Source organism: Pristiophorus japonicus, chromosome 7 (assembly GCF_044704955.1).
Source record: "Pristiophorus japonicus isolate sPriJap1 chromosome 7, sPriJap1.hap1, whole genome shotgun sequence".
Taxonomy (NCBI): domain Eukaryota; kingdom Metazoa; phylum Chordata; class Chondrichthyes; family Pristiophoridae; genus Pristiophorus; species Pristiophorus japonicus.
Window position 1 is genome coordinate 192,833,653 of NC_091983.1, and position 18,346 is coordinate 192,851,998.

At 43.3% G+C, this 18,346-nt stretch overlaps 1 protein-coding gene across 3 annotated transcripts in view; it reads left to right on the forward strand.

Annotated features, from left to right (window-relative positions):
• Positions 1-18,346, forward strand: part of afg1lb (AFG1 like ATPase b) — a 206,567-nt gene that overhangs the window by 24,582 nt on the left and 163,639 nt on the right. Inside the window, exon 1 of one of the 3 annotated variants that reach the window (XM_070885645.1) lies at positions 2,817-2,931. The exons of the other annotated variants lie outside the window; for them this stretch is intronic. Coding sequence (XP_070741746.1) covers positions 2,817-2,931 — 115 coding nt within the window. Of the gene's footprint in view, positions 1-2,816; positions 2,932-18,346 lie in introns of those variants that run through there. 3 annotated transcript variants of the gene reach the window in all.

Sequence of the window (18,346 nt, forward strand, 5' to 3'; positions counted from 1 at the left end):
ACCCGCAAAGTCGATGTGGATCCTCGACTATGTTTTGGATGGCCATGACCACAGACTCAGCGGAGATTCCGCTGGTACTTTACTTAGCTGCATGCAAGTATTGCACTGATGCACACATGATTCCACATCAGAGTCAATTCCAGGCTACCATACGTGAGACCTGGCGATAGCTTTCATCATGACAATACTGGGATGAGTGCTGTGTAGATCACGTACAAACAGAGAGGGAAACTTGCTCAGCACTTGAGCACACGAAGTGTCATCCACCGATGACAATGCTATGATATCGTTCCAATTCCATTTGATTTTTTTCGAGCCAATTCCTGCCAAACAGCGTTGGACCATTTCCTGGAATGATTCATAAAGGTAGATCATGAACCACACCCTCATACGTCACCTTTATTACTGCACTGCTAAATCACAGGTATGAGTTCTTTGGTGTAAGTACGCAACTTGGCATTGACTTCACAGCCTTAGTGTCCCACAGCTTGTCGAATGTCCTTTGGCTCATTATAGACTGACTCGCACCCGTGTCCAATTCCATCGATACTGGCTCGCCATTTAGTTTCACATTAACCATTACCGGTTGGCTCTTTGTCAGGGATGAATACAGTCCATACACTTGCTTCTCGGGTTGCATATCCAGGTCCGCGCTGGACTGGTCATCATCCTCCACGTGGTGTGTCGAGGCACGCTTGCTCAGTTGTGGACTCATTCTCTGAAGATGCCCCACTTTCGAACAGCCTTTACAGATGTACTGTTTAAAACGACACTGATGATGCCGATGATTGCCCCCACAATGCCAACAGGGTGAAATCGAGTTGGCGGACTTTGAGCAGCTACAGATTTTACATACGCAGTCGAGTAGGCCCTGCCACAAGCAGCTCTGCCATACGACGACACAATCTTATTTACAGTACTTGCCGTGGAGCTCCGGCTCTTCGATGATATCTGCCTTAAATGATCATCCGTCGTCATGCATGCCTGGGCAATCGCCATGGCCTTGCTCAAATCCAGCATCTCCGCAGCCAATAACTTCCGGAGGATCACCTCGTGGTTGATTCCTATTGTGAAGAAATCTCGCAGAATGTCTCACAACGCGTCTTCGAACTTACATGGCCCAGCAAAACGTCTTAGGTCGGCGACGAATTCCGTCACATCCTGGTCCTCAGAATGAAGATGCGTGTAGAATTGATAGCGTGAGATGATGATGCCTTCTTTTAGTTTGAGATGTTCACGTACCAGAGCACACAATTCCTCATAGTCCTTGTGTGTTGGACGTGCAGGCGAGAGCAGATTCTTTATGAGGCCATAGATTTTCGGACTGCAAACAGTGAGGAAAACCATCCTGTGCCGAACTGCATCAGTAGCTTCCTCCATTTTGTTGGCCATGAAGTATTGGTCCAGGCGATCGATAAAATCCGACCAGTCCCCTCCCTCCATGAATCTCTCCAGAATTCCAATGGTGCTCATTTTGCATGCAAAAGTTTTTGAGTTACCTCGTCACCAAATGTTATATATGTAATAACTCGATTGACTGAATACTGTAAACTCACTCAGGTGCAAACCTGGCTCAACTTTATTCGGGCCGAAAGTGCCCACATTACATCATTACTTTATATACATGGCCTGCACACACGTGCGTACAGCCCAATGACCTCCGACAGTGGCGCTCCCTGGTGGCTAGTAACCCCAAGCATACATACGTGACAAAAGGGCCTTCTTCCTATTTTGAGTGTAAGCTCGGTGGGACTGCACTTGCCTGATTCCATTCTTATCTATCTAATCGTAGCCAGAAAATCTCTGCAACGGATTCTCTTCTCACTCCTGCATCGTTACCTCTGGTGTCCCCCAATGATCTATCCTTGGCCCCCTCCTATTTCTCATTTATATGCTGCCCCTTGGCGACATCATCCGAAAAAACGGCGTCAGTTTCCACATGTACGCTGACGCTATCCAGCTCTACCTCACCACCACTTCTCTCGACCCCTCCACGGTCTCTAACATGTCAGAATGCTTGTCCGGCCCCAAGCTCTGGAACTCCCTCCCTCAACCTCTCTGCCTCTCTACCCTCTCTTTCATCCTTTAAGATGCTCCTTAAAACCTACCTTTTTGACCAAGCTTTTGGACATCTGTCATAATTTCTTCTTATGAGGCTGGTGTCAAATTTAATTGTTTTGTCCTAAAACACTCCTGTGAAGCGCCTTGGGACGTTTTACTATGTTAAAGGCGCTATATAAATACAAGTTTTTGTTTGTGATCTCTTTTAAACGTCTTGACGCATGTGGTGCAATATGTGTTTATGGACAAAGTCAGTGTCCTAAAATCTTGCTCACTTTGCATAAGGAAATTTTCCCTGTATGCATAAACTGCAGCTGGTTGGAACAAACAGAAAGTATTGGTAGCAGGACAGTCAGCATCTGCCCTGACAACAATCAATGTCAATGAGAAAACAGGTAGCATATTTTATTAAAAATTGTAATTTTGTTCTCTTTTTTTTTGGACCCCGACCAGCACTCTTTAGCCATTCACCGAGAACTTAGGCTCTCAGATTTTTGCCATTAGCAGGTCGGGTCTAAAGAAAACGAGGATAAAATTACAATTTTTAATGAAATGTGCTGCCTGTTTTCTCATTGACATTGATTCTATAACTATATTCCATAAGTACAAGGTGCACAACTGGTTTAGCCATTTATCGAGAAGTTAGACACTTAGATTGTTGCCACTAGCTGTCTGTCAAGGGCAACAGACAACCTTTGAGTCAGAGCTTTCCATTCCAGCAGCAATAAAGTTACTTCTTGTTGACGGGTTAAAAGATGGCGGCCTCCAGGGCGCCCTTGGTTACAATCGGCCGCTTGACGAGCGTTTTAAATGGTGAAAACCGGCGGTTAAAACACAAGCTGTGGCTTACAACCCGGGGTTGTTTTAAAGGTAAGGCAGATCGCAGCAAACTGCAGAAAGGCGAATGGCGTTTATTAATCGGGCCGGGGGACAGGGCGCCCGGTTGAATGTCCCCACTCAGTTGGACCCGGACCCGGAGCCGGTGCAACAACACAGGGACAGACCATAATCCGCGGCTGTAATCCCTGGAGACCGAGACTGCTCCTGTTATAAAGAGTAAACTTTGTGTGGTGTCACCGGGCTGAGATTCACCGACCTACGGGGAGAGGTGTTGCATTATTCGGAGTGACTCATTCACCTTAACATAGAAACAAGGTGCAGGAGTAGGCCATTCGGCCCTTCGAGCCTGTACCACCATTCAATAAGATCATGGCTGATCATTCACCTCAGTACCCCTTTCCTGCTTTCTCTCCGTACCCCTTGATCCCTTTAGCCGTAAGGGCCATATCTAACTCCCTCTTGAATATATCCAATGAACTGACATCAACAACTTTCTGTGGTAGGGAATTCCATAGGTTAACAACGCTCTGAGTGAAGAAGTTTCTCCTCATCTCAGTCCTAAATGGCTTACCCCTTATCCTTCGACTGTGTCCCCTGGTTCGGGATTCCCCCAACATTGGGAACATTCTTCCTGCATCTAACCTGTCCAGTCCTGTCAGAATTATATGTTTCTATGAGATCCCCTCTCATTCTTCTAAACTCCAGTGAATACAGGCCCAGTCGATCAAGTCTCTCCTCACATGTTAGTCCTGCCATGAAGAACAATGTATTTTGATGAATGACATTCTCACGATTAAACAACTTCTTGTGCTTCAGTGGGTTTGCAATATGTGTCACAGTTGAGTGACAGACCACCATTCTGATTTTTGGGGTAGCTGTCTGGTAATTTTGGTATTTGAATAGTGGACAGTAAAGGTACAGATGTTGATCCAATTTCTTTAAAAAAAAACACTCAGAAAGTGGACTTATTCCTGTGTGTATTAATACTTTTACAAAGGAACCCGTTAAGAAAGGAGATTAACAGCTTAAGTTTAATAATCTCACTCTTGTGTTTAAATCCCTCCATGGCTTTGCCCCTCCCGATCGCTGTAATCTCCTCCAGCCCTATAACTCTCCGATCACTCGGTGTTCCTCCAATTCTGGCCTCTTGTGTATCCCCTATTTTCATTCGCCCACCATTGACACCTATGCCTTCAGCTGCGGAGGCCCCAGTACTGGAATTCCCTCCTTAAACCTCTTTGCCTCTCCTTCCTCCTTTTAAGACGTTCCTTCAAACTTGTCTCTTTGGCCAAGCTTTTGGTCACCTGTGCTAATATCTCCTTATGTGGCTTGGTGTCAAATTTTGTCTGATAAAATTTCTGTGAAGTGTCTTGGGACATTTTACTACTTTAAAGGTGCTACATAAATGCAAATTGTAGCAGAGATATTTACTGGACCTGTTTGATTCACAAAGGGGTTAGAAAGTATACAGGGATGACAGAGGGGCAGTCGAACTTGGAGGGCAGATGTGTCCAATATTGAGATTTGTGCAAGGAACTTGGGAGGAGTAGGCTTGATGGGCTGAATAATATTGTCTTCCTACATTACAACAATGACTACATTTCAACATTACTTCATTGGCTGTAAAGCAATTGGGGATGTCCTGAGGTTGTGAAAGGTACTATAAAAATGCAAGATCTTTTCTTTCTTGTTGTCATGTGTTAAATATAATTTCTATATGTAGATAAGTACATGAGGGAGAAAAAACTAGAATGGTATGCTGATAGGCGTTCAATGAATTAGGGTGGGCGGAGGCTTGTGTGGAGCATAAACATGCGCATAGATCAGTTGGGCCGATTGGCCTGTTTCTGTGCTGTAAATTCTATGTACTTTTATATATTAAAAATAAAGCTGTGAATGTGTCAGATCTGTGCAGCTATAAATCAGAAGAAAATGCATGTTTCTCTTTAGTCACCACTGATGTCTGCTTCATGTGCAGGTCTTTGAGATCAGGGATTGCAAGATTACTGTGTGCAATTTACCCATGTCAACGAGCCAATTTTGAGTTTGAGATCCAAGTCAATGTGGACAGTTGTTCCCACAGACTCAAGTGCCTGACTCTGTCAAAAGCCTTGGTTAATTCATTGCAGACCATGCAGCAATCTTTATAGTGGCTTCACACATTTCTCCAAAATCTACAAAACAATGAAAATCACATCATTCGTGCTTTGATTTGTTCTGAAACCACATGGTCCCGCTGGGAAGACTGAGTCAATGGCATTTCAGGAAAGCGATTGATCAATACTTTTTTCTGAGTATATTCCCAGGTATTGAATAGAAGCAATATTCCACAGTAATTGCTATCGTTGTTTTTCTGTAAATGGCAACAACGTCACATTCTTTAGATCTTGTGAAACGCTGTCATTTCCATAGCTGGTTTTGGAGTCTTGCTGGTCAGCTAGAGCCTTGCAGCTTCACTTGTAAGTCACTGCAGATATCCCATCTCGTTTGAAAGCTTTACCAATCTTAATGGATTCACTAACTTTGGGAATTCTGGGGTTCCCACCAATATTGTGGCTGCAGTGCGACTCTCTTGACCACTTACTGTAATGATAGACAGTCTAGTCAGTGGTTCATCAAAATGTTTGTGCCATCACTATGTGATCTTCAGCCTTGCCACTGACCATTTAAATATTTTAGAGGTATCATCGTCATAGGTGGTCCCTCGAACGAGGATGACTTGCTTCCACATGAGTTCACAGATATTTCAATGAAGGACCCGATGTTCCAGTCCTGAACTCCAATTAAAGGGGTGGAAGATGCCTGTGTTTGGATTTTTTTAATGTGTGGTGACTGTTGCACATCAGCCACCACATGGGGTTGACAGAGCGAGGCCTTTATCCAGTGGCAAGGGTTAACCAGGATGACTGGAGACCTACTCGGCTGCACGGACCTAGTGTACGCACATATCACAGCATGGGCTGGCCTGTATTGCCCTCGGCCCCATACCCTCATTTGCTGCACCTCTGCCATGATCTCTCGCCCATTTGCTGCTCCTCCGCCACGACCTCCCGCCGCTCCTCCGCCACGACCTTCCGCCGCTCCTCCGCCACGACCTTCCTCCGTCACGACATTTAAATCTATCAGCATAACCCTATATTCCCTTCTCCCTCATATGCTTGTCTAGCCTCCCCTTAAATAGATCTAGACTATTCGCTTCGACTGCTCCCTGTGGTAGCAAGTTCCGCATTCTCACCACTCTTTGGATAAAGAAGTTTCTTCTGAATTTCCTATTGGATTTCTTGGTGACTTATGTTAATGGCCTCTAGTCCTGCTCTTCCCCACAAGTGGAATCGTTCTCTCTCTACCCACTCTATCAAAACCTTTCATAATTTTAAAGACCTCTATTAGGTCACCCCTCAGATTTCTTTTTGATAAAAGAGATCCAGCTTGTTCATTCTTTCCTGATATACATTTCTGGTATCGTCCTTGTAAATCTTCTCTGCACCCTCTCCAGTGCCTCGATATCCTTTTTATAGTATGGCGACCAGAACTGTACGCCGTGTGGTCTAACCAAGGTTCGATACAGGTTTAGCATAACCCCTACTTTTCAATTCTATACCTCTTGTTTTGCTTTTTTTGTATGGCCTTGCTAACCTGTGTCGCAACTTTTAGTGATTTGTATATTTGTACTCTGGGATCCTTTTGTTCCTCTACTCCACCTAGCATCGCACCCTCCAAGTCATAAGTGACCACCCTATTCTTCCTACCAAATGTAATACCTCACATTTATCTGTATTGAACTTCATTTGCCAATTATATGCCCATTCTGCAAATTTATTAATGTCCTCCTGTAAGTTGTTGCAGTCTTCCTCAGTATTGATTATCACAACCCAATTTGGTGTCATCCGCAAATTTAGAAATTGTGTTTTTGATTCCAGAGTCTAAATCGTTAATGTAAATTATGAACAACCGTGGTCCCAGCACTGATTCTTGTGGAACACAATTACCCACCTTTACCCCTACTCTCTGCTTTCTGTCTTGAAGCCAGCTAGCTATCCATTCTGCGACTTGTCCTCTGACTCTGCATTCTCTGACCTTGTTCATCAGTCTATTATGGGGTACCTTATCGAAAGCTTTTTGAAAATATAGATAAATTACATCTATTGCATTACCATTGTCTACTCTCTATTACCTCTTCAAAAGTTCAATGACATTGATCAAGCAACACTTTCCCTTTTGAAATCCATGCTGACTATTCGTTATTATTTCTTGGTTTCTAGATGTTCTTCTATTTTTTCCTTTTAGTAGGGATTCCATTATTTTTCCTACCATTGATGTTAAGCTGACTGGTCGACAATTCCCTGGACATGTTCTATCCCCCTTCTTAAATAGAGGAATTACATTAGCTATCTGCCAGTCGTCTGGCACTACACCTTTTTCTAACAAATTATTAAATATGTGTAGTAATGCCTCTGCTGTCTCTTTCCTAGATTCTTTTAAAATGCATGAATACAATCCATCCAGACCAAGGGTTTCATCCTCTTTGAGTTTGATTAGTTTATTTAATATATCCCTTTTTTTATTTCAAATGCACTTATCTCATTACTAACCTCATCATCCAATGTCATGCCCACCTGTTCTATCTCCTTCGTAAATAATTATTTAACATTTCTCCCATCTTTCTATCGTTGCATGTGGTATTATCCTGTCTATCCTTTACCTTCCTTTTTTATTGATGTGCCTGTAAAATATTTTACTATTTTGTTTTATGTTCTTTGTAAATTTAATTTCATAGTTCCTCTATGCCTTTGTTAGATCTCTTAATTTCCAATGAAATACGAACTCTGGTTGTAGTTTTAATGTAACTTTATTTTGGCAGCAGCAACAAGCTTCTGGCTTTAAGCCAGGCCTTTGTCCTTCTGAGACCACATGGTCAAAATGGCTGTACTTCTACCTGGTGCAATTTACAGAAAAGAACTCGCCGCCTTTGACTTTATTGGCTCATTTGATAGTCTTTTAACCTTTAATTGGCTCGCTACCCAAAGGTCCTAAAATGTCAAGTTGATTGATGTGCTTAGTCGCACGTAGACCTGGGAGTCTGTGTTTTCTCAACCTGTCCAAATGCAGCCTGTTTGAATTCTCTATCAATCCCCCCTTTGATTCTTTCACAAACTGAATCATAAAACATCAGGTATCACTGGTTAAACATTCTACAAAATAATTTCATACATGTTAATAGAGTTTCCTTCTAAAATTTGTTGATGTGTTTCGCCACATGTCCGGACTAGTAGCTTCCACACAAATTTACACCAACCCGAGTTCCATCGTGGCCACAATGGAAGTCTGGTTTTAGTAGGTTAATTAACCTTATTCCAATTTAATTCAAATCAATATCTTAATTCAACCAGTAAACAACCTTCCCTTAAGCATAACATACTCCTGTGCCACGTACAGACGGTCTGCTGGGACCTGCAAGGTGTCTCACCTGCGGGACAGCAGCTACAGCCGCCTGGTTGCAACAACATTTAATCAACATAAACAAACAATATAAAAGTAAAATAATTACAACGAATAGAATTAAACCTTCCACCAATGAAGTTCCTATTGAACCAAGCCATTCAGTGGCTCCGCTGTGAATGATGGGGGTTGCTTAAGTTTTTCTACCTCCTTTTCGATATGCTCCGCTAAGTGGGTAATTTCTTCGGAGCTATCTGGAATATATGTGCAACACTCAGTTCCGAGTAGGGCGCAAGCACCTCCCTTTTCAGCCAGGATGTAATCAAGGGCCAGTCTATTCTGTAGGGCTACTGTGCGGATTGCTACCATTTCTGCATTGATTTTAACTAGGGCCTCTGAGGTATCATTGGCTACCCGTTCCACAACGGATGCCATGTTAATGGATTCCCTTGCCAGTCTGGCGGTCGCATACCTGGGGATCAGAATGGCAAAGAACCTCTCTGTTTCTGTGATAGCTCTCTTAGGATGGTGTAAATGTTCCGACAGTGACTTTATATGATACATACAAGGCACAATGTAGGCTAAATAACAGGATCCCGTCCAATTCTGGGGCAGCCAAGGGTAGGCCTTGTGGCCACACACCTAATAGGTGCCATTATAGGCAATGAAGGTTAGCTGTTTCTTTGTCAGCAACACTCCGGGGCTTGTCCCGGCTTTTCCATCGGTTTTATTCAGAATCCCCGTTACGTTAAGAATTCCCACATCGGCCCAGTTTGGACGGTTCCGTGCTTGATTATATTATAATTCCGGGAGCAGTTACTATACCCCATACTTTGGCCTCCTTTGATGGTTCTAATCAGACAGACCGATTCCCCCGGTCTTCCTATTCCCGTTGTATTAGTGATAACAAAAAATGGGGGCCATTTGGAATTATTGTAGCATGGTTAGTATCCCCCTTCAAAGGTAGTCAGATTGTAACCTGCTGACTTCCATTTACGTGCCCAGTTTTCTGTATCCTGAAACGCATTGCCTGTTTTGTTTTGATTAATTATCCACTCAGCCATTTCCGAGATATTCAAGGGAACTGGCCTCAAGGGAATCCCTCCCTTTGAGTGAATTGGAATATGCGCACATACCCAACAACCAGAAATGTTACCTTGTTTGGCATAAATGTATGACATAGAAAAAAGGTATTTACATGTAATTCCCTTGGTACTCTACTATTTCCCTTTGGTGCAGAGGGTCGGCTAGTAAGAAGTAGGCCTATGCCTAGAATACCTACAGTCAGTAATACAGTAAATTTATATATTTTGGCAAAAAGTAATTGTCCTTATTAGATTTCAGCTTCAGTTACGGGTGCTCGTTTAATGTGTGAAGCGTGGATCCAGGCTTTCTTTCCTTGGACTTTAACAGCTGTCTGGGTGGCCAATAACACTTGATAAGGTCCCTTCCACTTGGCACCCAAAGGTTCTTTATGCAACTTTTTCACATACACCCAGACTCCTGGGATGATGTCGTGTCCTCCTTCGGGTGGATTACCTCAAGCTGCCGATGCCTGTCGGGAAACAGAACTAATAGCATTGGTTAGGTTCTGACAGTATGATAACAAAGTGTCACTCATTAAATGAACATCAGCTTTCCTTAAATCAATAGTTCCTGGCAGCGACATGGGTCTTCCTGTTATAATTTCAAATGGGCTGAGACCTGTAGTTCTGTTCGGGGTTGCCCTAATGCTACATAGCATTGGTAGTGCCTGGGGCCATGGTGTTCCTTCTTGGTGATATTTGGCAAGCCGTTGTTTCAGAGCTTGATTCATTCGTTCTACTTGTCCTGATGATTGTGGATGATAAGGACAGTGTAAATCCCACGTAATGTTCAGTAACCTACAGACTTCTTGGCAGACAGCACCTGTGAAATGTGTTCCCTGATCTGAGTCAATGCTACTCGGGACTCCCCATTGGGGAATGTAATCCTTACACAAGTCCTTTGCAGTGTGATTGGCTGTGGCTCTTTTAGTTGGGACAGCTTCTACCCATCTAGAGAATCTGTCAACCATGACAAGAATGTTAGTGCATCATTGGCATGAAGAAAGAGATATATAATCAACCTGCATATGCTGGAATGGTCCGACAGGGGCAGGGGACCTCAGTTGGGGCATTACCGTGATGGGTCCAGAATTATTTTTCTGGCAGACCACACACAACGGTCTACTACCAGCTGGGCATGTTTTTTAAATCCCCGACCCCACCAGCTTTTCTGGAACCGTGCCGTCATCTGTTGTGAGGCCAAGTGTCCCCACGAGTGGATCTGTTGGGCTAAAAAAGGCATAAGCGCTTGTGGCACGATTGGCTTGTCGGTAACTCTTTGTCTCCAGACACCATCTTCACATAGCTTAATTCCTGCCTCAATCCATGTACATTTTTCCTCTCAGGAGCACTCGCCTTGCATTGTTTGAAGGTCTCGTGTCAGAGTTCTGAATGCTTTCAATCTGCACATCTGTGTTGGTTCTTCTGGGGGAGCGCCCTGTGAGGCGGCATCTTTAGCTGCCTGGTCGGCTAGGGTATTTCCCTGTGCTTCTGTGGTATTTTCCTTGGTATGGGCCTTACACTTCAGGATGGACACTTCTTGAGGTAATTGTATGGCCTCTAGTAAGTCTCGGACTTCTTTTCCATTTCGGATAGGTGTACCAGCAGCAGTGAGGAATCCTCTTTTCCGCCATAACAGATCAAAGTCGCGAGCGACTCCAAAAGCATAACGCGAATCTGTGTAGACATTAGCTGTCTGTCCTTCTGCTATTCGACATGCTCCTGACAGGGCCCATAACTCGGCCTGTTGTGCTGACGTTCCTGAGGGTAAACATCCTTTTGCCACTACCTCATATAAGGTTGTAACTGCCCATCCTGCTTTTCTGGTACCATTGTCAACAAAGGAGGAACCATCTGTAAACAGGATGAGGTCTGGGTTGTGCAGAGGCTCCTCTGCTGCTAAGGCTGCTTCTTCTGTTTCTTTTAAAATCTCCACGCAGTCATGCTCTTCACATTCTCCACCCCTCTTGCTCCCTCGATTCTGACATTGGGAGCATAGTTGCGGGATTAACTGGGCTGGCCCAGATGATATGGAGATTAGGAGCTTCCAAAACTGCTGTCCAGCGGGTCCATCTAGCTGCCGTCACCTGAGACATTCTATTCATAGACAGCAAAGCATGTACGGTGTGGGGACACTTGACAATCAGCTTTTGGTCGAGGACTAGACCCGCAGTGATCACTACCGCTCGACATGCAGCTTCCATGGCTCTTAGGCAACTTCCCCATCTGAGGGCTACCGCATCCAGTTTTGCCGAATAATAGCCAATAGGTCTTTGCCGATCCCCATGTTCTTGTGTCAGTATAGCTGTCATATATCCTTCTTTCTCATGGACAAACAGGGTAAATGGCTTACCACTGTCGGGGATTCCCAGAGCCGGTGCCAAACACAAAGCCTTTTTCAAACTCAGGAAGGCCTCTTGCTGTTCCTTAATGAGGGTGGTGGCTTCTTTAGAGGCACGTTTCCCCTTTAAAATATTATTCAATGGCTGAGCAAGCTGTGTGAAGGAGTCAATCCAATTTCTGTTAAAGTTACACAATCCCAAAAAAGACCTTAGTTCCTGAATAGTGGTGGGTTTTTTAGTAGCCTGAATGGCTGCAGTTCTATCCTGGGTAAGTTCTCTCTTTCCTTGTGAAATCTTTTGTCCCAGGTATACAACCTCTTCTTGGGATATTTGTGCTTTGTTGATGCTGGCTTTATGTCCTTTCAGGCAAAGGTGGTCCAGCAAAGCTCGTAAATCTTGTTCATGCTGTTCTTCCGTGTTTGAAGCTAGCAGGATATCGTCTACATATTGGATGACTGTGGATGACAGGGGAGGTAATTCTCGCAAATGGCTTTGTAAAGCCATGTGAAATACCGTAGGGCTGTTGTGGAAACCCTGCGGTAACCGGGTCCAAGTATACTGTTGTCCTTGGACAGTGAAAGCAAACCACTGTCGAACCTCCGGTGCCAGAGGCACCGACAAAAATCCGTTGGCCATATCTATAACCGAGAAATATTTATGTTCCGGTTTGAGGGCATTAAAAATGGTGGAGGGATCTGCGACCAAAGGAGCTTTTTGATCAATACACTGGTTAGCTTTCCTATAATCGACAGTCAAACACCAAGTCTCATTAGATTTCTGTATTGGCCACACTGGGCTATTGGAGGAGCTATGCGTTTTAATAAGCACCCCTTGTTTCTCCAATTGCTGAATAACCGGTAAGATTCCCGCGATGGCAGTTGGACTGATGGGATACTGTTTAGTGCATGGAGGCTTGGTCCCGGTAAATGACGCAGGCTCCATCTGGAGTAGGCCACAATCGTTCTTATCTTTAGCCCATATCGGGTGTTCCTTCAATTCTTCTTTCTTCAAAGTTCTAATTGACCATGTCACCCGACCATCCTCGAAATGCAACGATGAATCTACTTGGATTAGAACGTCCATTCCCAAAAGGGGTTGATCTACTGGGCCTATCCAGACCGGCGTGGTTCGTTCATGTGGACCCAGCCCTATAAGTACCGGTGTTGTCCTTTTAATTTCCATTTTATGGCCCCCAACTCCATAGGCTGTACGTGCCCTACCATCCAACGGCAAAAAGTCTCCATATTGTAGGGGTGAGCATATTAATTCTGCCCCTGTGTCTAAAAGACAGTCCACATCCTTATCGCCCACCCTCACAGTTATATATAGCCCATCTCCCCTTTGTTGTATTAGTGCGAGGAGGGGGGCCAGGATGGGCTCTAATAATTTTTTGCTATCCCAAGTAACTCCTTCTGTTGTTGTATTGTCAGTCGCTTAAATGCTTCTATGAGGTCGTTATCTTGTGACAAGCCTGGTTTGTTAGCTGAATTGTATCCCTGGCTGCGTCCTCTTCCCCGGCCGCGACCTTACTGTTTTGCCCTGCACGTCTTGGCCCAGTGACCTTCTTTCCCACAATAATGACATTTTCCGGGTAATTTTCCTAATAACTGTTAATTGGAATCCTGGGATTTCCATCCCACAGCCTGCACAGCTTGGACTTTAGCTCCCATATCCCGATCTAATTGGTTACATCAATCCACCAATGCTGCAAAGGTAGTTCCTCTACCTTCCCAGTCCGGTAACACTACCTTCAGCATTTTGGAAGTTCTGGCTTTGGATCTGCCACGAAAGCTGCTTTCAGGGGACCAAACACTTGTTCATCCATTTCCTCATCCGTATTATTCATACCCGAATGTTCTAGCCACGTGCATCTAAACCGCTTGTCATACTCCAGGATCTCCTCTGTTCCTTTCTGTTGGCAGGCTGCAATTTTTCCCCAGTCTGTCTTAGCTGGACTGAAGGCTTGCAGCCTGTGTTTAATCGCCTCCCACCCTGCGTTTAATTCTTGCTCATCCTGCCCCAAAGCTTCTTCTACCTTGTCGTGCAATTTTCTTCCCTGTGATTTTGGCACCATTATGGTCAAAATTTGCACTCCGTCCCAGGGATGAAGTTGATATATATTTCTTAAGCGGTCCAATTGGTCCCACATTTTTACTCCCCCTTTCTTTGGATTGGGCAACTCCTTGGACTATTTATCAATTTTCTCTGGGTCTGCCAGATCATGAAATAAGTATTTTTCATACAGCCTTTTCTTCGTTTTTTTGGTTCCGCCCTCATCCGCAGTCTCTTCTGATTTGACTACAACTCGTCTTTTTTTAAACGGGGCAAAGCGCACCCCTAATTCTTCATCCTCCTACCCTGCATCGTCAGAGGATTCAGAATCCGTATCTATTCCTCAGTCGTGTCTTCGGGTTTGCGCTTTTAATTTATCCAAACATGGGTACCCTGGGAATTGACTGATACATTTTCCTTTTCCTAGTACTGTCTCTTGACCTAATGATTTTTTCCATTCTTTAATTTCACCTTTAAGATCTTTAACTTCCGCTTCCGACTTTTCAAGTTCAAGTTTTTTCTGTCAGAGCTGTTCACAAACAGCTTGCAATTGGTCCTTTGTACTGGTCAGTTCTCGATCATGTTGGGAACGCATTATAATTTCATTCCGCTTTCGGATCTTTCCCATAATGGCTAGGGACCATCTAATTCGCTCTTTATTTTTCATACGGGTCGTTTTTCCCCAGATCCTTTTAATCTCATCCAAGGACCATTGTCCTTTGGAGGTTCCGTACTTTTGTTCGATCTTAATACAGGTTTTAGATAAGTTGAATTGTTGCTCTATGTATTCTTTCAACTGTTCGAGGATTTTATCTATCGAAACCTCAGGTGGTGCCTGCCCACCTTTAACAGTTGTAGGCAATTCTTTGCTCTTATCTCCTGCTGCCATAATACTGATTTCTTTACTGGGGTCTCGAGTCGTAGGCTTTCTAGCCGATCAGTAGGTCGGTGATTAATTAACTAACACACCGCCGAAGTTAGACGTCTATGGGACCTCGAGCCGACTACCAACTGGAGGGTTCGCAAACCGGAGGCTTTCGGAATCGCGTAGAAGGAGAGGCGAATTTAGACTTTTGACCGAGGACTTTTATAAAGAGGAGTCCTTACCTCAGTTTGTAGGTCCGATGTCCAAAATTCAGTTTCATCCCTCAGCGATCCTGTTCGTGACGCCAAAATTGTTAGATCTCTTAATTTTCAATGAAATACGAACTCCGGTTGTAGTTTTAATGTAACTTTATTTTGGCAGCAGCAACAAGCTTCTGGCTTTAAGCCTTTGTCCTTCTGAGACCACATGGTCAAAATGGCTGTACTGCTACCTGGTGCAATTTACAGAAAAGAACTCACCTTCTTTGACCTTATTGGCTCATTTGATAGTCTTTTAACCTTTAATTGGCTCGCTACGCAAAGGTCCTAAAATGTCAAGTTGATTGATGACTTAATGCAATGTGCTCAGTCGTACGTAGACCTGGGAGTCTGTGTTTTCTCAACCTGTCTAAATGCAGCCTGTTTGAATTCTCTATCAGCTTTCCTAATTGTTTTTATGACTTCTCTCCTAATCTTTTCATATTCTGCTTTATCATGCACTCCCCTGCTGTCAATGTGCTTAATGTATGCCTCTTTCATTAACCTTAATTGTTCCCTTGCGGCTTTATTAATCCATGAAGTTTCATTGGTGTTTAGCTTGTTCTTTCCATTTAGCGGAATATATTGTTCTTGCACTCTGTTGAACACTGATTTAAATGTTTTATTCAAATTCTTATTGCATAATACTCCTGTGAAGCGCCTTGGGACGTTTCACTATGTTAAAGGTGCTATATAAATACAAATTCTTGTTGTTTCCCATTGCGGTTCTACATCGTTGTTTGCCAATATTGTTGCCCATTTTATTTTCCCAAGTTCTATTCTCAGCCCCTCAAAATCAGCTTTTCTCCAATCTATTAACCTGGTTTTCGCCATACTTGTGTCCTTCTCAATTATCATCTTAAAGCGTTTTATGTTATGGTCACTATTGTCTAGATGTTCCCCTACTTTTACTTCTCTTATAAGAACATAAGAACATAAGAACATAAGAAATAGGAGCAGGAGTCGGCCATACGGCCCCTCGAGCCTGCTCTGCCATTTAATAAGATAATGGCTGGTCTGATCATGGACTCAGCTCCACTTCCCTGCCCGCTCCCCATTACCCCTTATCATTTAAGAAACTGTCTATTTCTGTGTTAAATTTATTCAATGTCCCAGCTTCTATAGTTCTCTGAGGCAGCGAATTCCACAGATATACAACCCTCTTAGAGAAGAAATTCCTCCTTATCTCTGTTTTAAATGGGCGGCCCCTTATTCTAAGATCATGCCCTCTAGTTCTAGTCTCCCCAATCAGTGGAAACATCCTCTCTGCATCCACCTTGTCAAATCCCCTCATAATCTTATACGTTTTGATAAGATCACCTCTCATTCTTCTGAATTCTAATGAGTAGAGGCCCAATCTACTCAACCTTTCCTCATAAGTCAACCCCCTCATCCCCGGAATCAACCTAGTGAACCTTCTCTGAACTGCCTCCAAAGCAAGTATATCCATTCATAAATACGGAAGCCAAAACTGCACGCAGTATTCCAGGCGTGGCCTCACCAATACCCTGTATAGCTGTAGCAAGACTTCCCTGCTTTTATACTCCATCCCCTTTGCAATAAAGGCCAAGATACCACTGGCCTTCCTGATCACTTGCTGTACCTGCATACTATCCTTTTGTGTGTCATGCACAAGTACCCCCAGGTCCCGCTGTACTGCAGCACTTTGCAATCTTTCTCCATTTAAATAATAACTTGCTCTTTGATTTATCTGCTCTGGTTCATTCTCCTTTACTCGATCCAATAGCAAATCCTCCCTTGTTGGGCTTTTTACATATTGGGTTAGAAAGGAGTCCTGTACACACTGTAGGAACTCCATTCCCTTATCCCCTTTACTTATCTTTTCTGTCCAATTAATATCGGAGTAGTTGAAATTCCCCCATGATTATTCTGGGTTTAAAAAAAAACTAATTTCCCTAATTTGTCTGTACATTTCTTCCTCCACCTCCCTTCCACTATTAGGTGGTCTATAGACTATGCCTATTAGTGTGATTGATTTATTATCTTTTATCTCTATCCATATGGATTCTATTTTTGTCTTGCTGATAGATGCGCCACTTTTTTCCACTGCCATTATGTTATCCCTGATATGTACAGCTAGTCCATCTCCCCTTCCCCCCCCTAAATCTTTTCTAAATATGTTATACCCTGCAATATTTAATTCCCAGTCCTGATTTTTCTGTAGCCACATCTCAGTAATCTCTACCATGTCTGGTTCCTCGTGGCAGCTCTGCAAAACTATAATTAGTCTTCCAGCAGGTTTGGAGCCTCTCTCATAATGGTCAGTCCAGAATTATACCATTGTAATTGAGCAACAAGAGGTGAGATTTAGTTGGCCTATAAATCTGGTATTTATTGGTTATCCATTATTTTATGTTGTGTATCCATTTGTTCAAATTGCCTTTTCCATTTTTGTTTGTAAGAGATGTATGAGAGCTAGCTTGAGCGAGTTGGGCCCACACTCATCCCTCAGTCAGAAGGCCTTGGGTTCAAGCTTCGCGACGGACTTGAGCACATAATCAAGGTTGACACTTCAGTGATGTATTGAAGGACGCGTTGTCCGAGAGGCCATCTTTCAGTTGAGATGTTAAACCAAGCTTGCTGTCTTTCTGCCGAGGTGAACGTACAAGAGTCAGTGGTACTATTTGTTCTTAGTGTGCCCTGGCTAATTTCCTCCCTCAATCAACATCATCAAAAACAGAAAGATCTGATTATTCATTTAATTATTCATTCATTTGCCATTTTGCAGGATTATGCTGTGAGCAAATTGGCTGCATTTCAAAAGTAATTAACTGCTTCTAAAGCACTTTGAGATGTCCTGAGGCTCTGATAAGGCCCTATATAAATTTAAGTTCTTTCTTTTTTTGTACTTCCTCATTGTATTTTTTTAGTAACCTATGTCTCAAGACAGTCAATTAAAAATCCTCCCAAAGCAATTGGTACAGACCTTTCGATACAATGGAAGCTTTACAGCTAGAAACCTCTGGAACTTTCTAATTCATTTTCAGAGAACCTGCAGTCTATTTGAGGAGTGTCTTAGTGTTATGATAGTTCAGTCATTGACCTGGTTGGAATTTTGCAAAGAATGTCATTTTCCTTTTCTTAGAGACTACATGTTTGTGCACATACACTTTTACAATTAACTACTGGAGTGCACTGTGCCTGAAACAAGTAATGGGATGTGCTGCTGCACAAAGGTATTTAAAAAAAGAATTCATGTTTGAATCTAAACTGCATTTAAAGCTGCATTCCCCACAACTACATTATGCTTTCTTCCCCTCCTCTCTTTGAAGCTTAATCAATCATGCACCCCATCCTGAACTCAGTTAGCACCTTCCTAGGTTCTGGAATTGCTGCTCTTGGGCTGATTGTTACGCAGTGTGAGAGAACTGATCTTTATTTTTA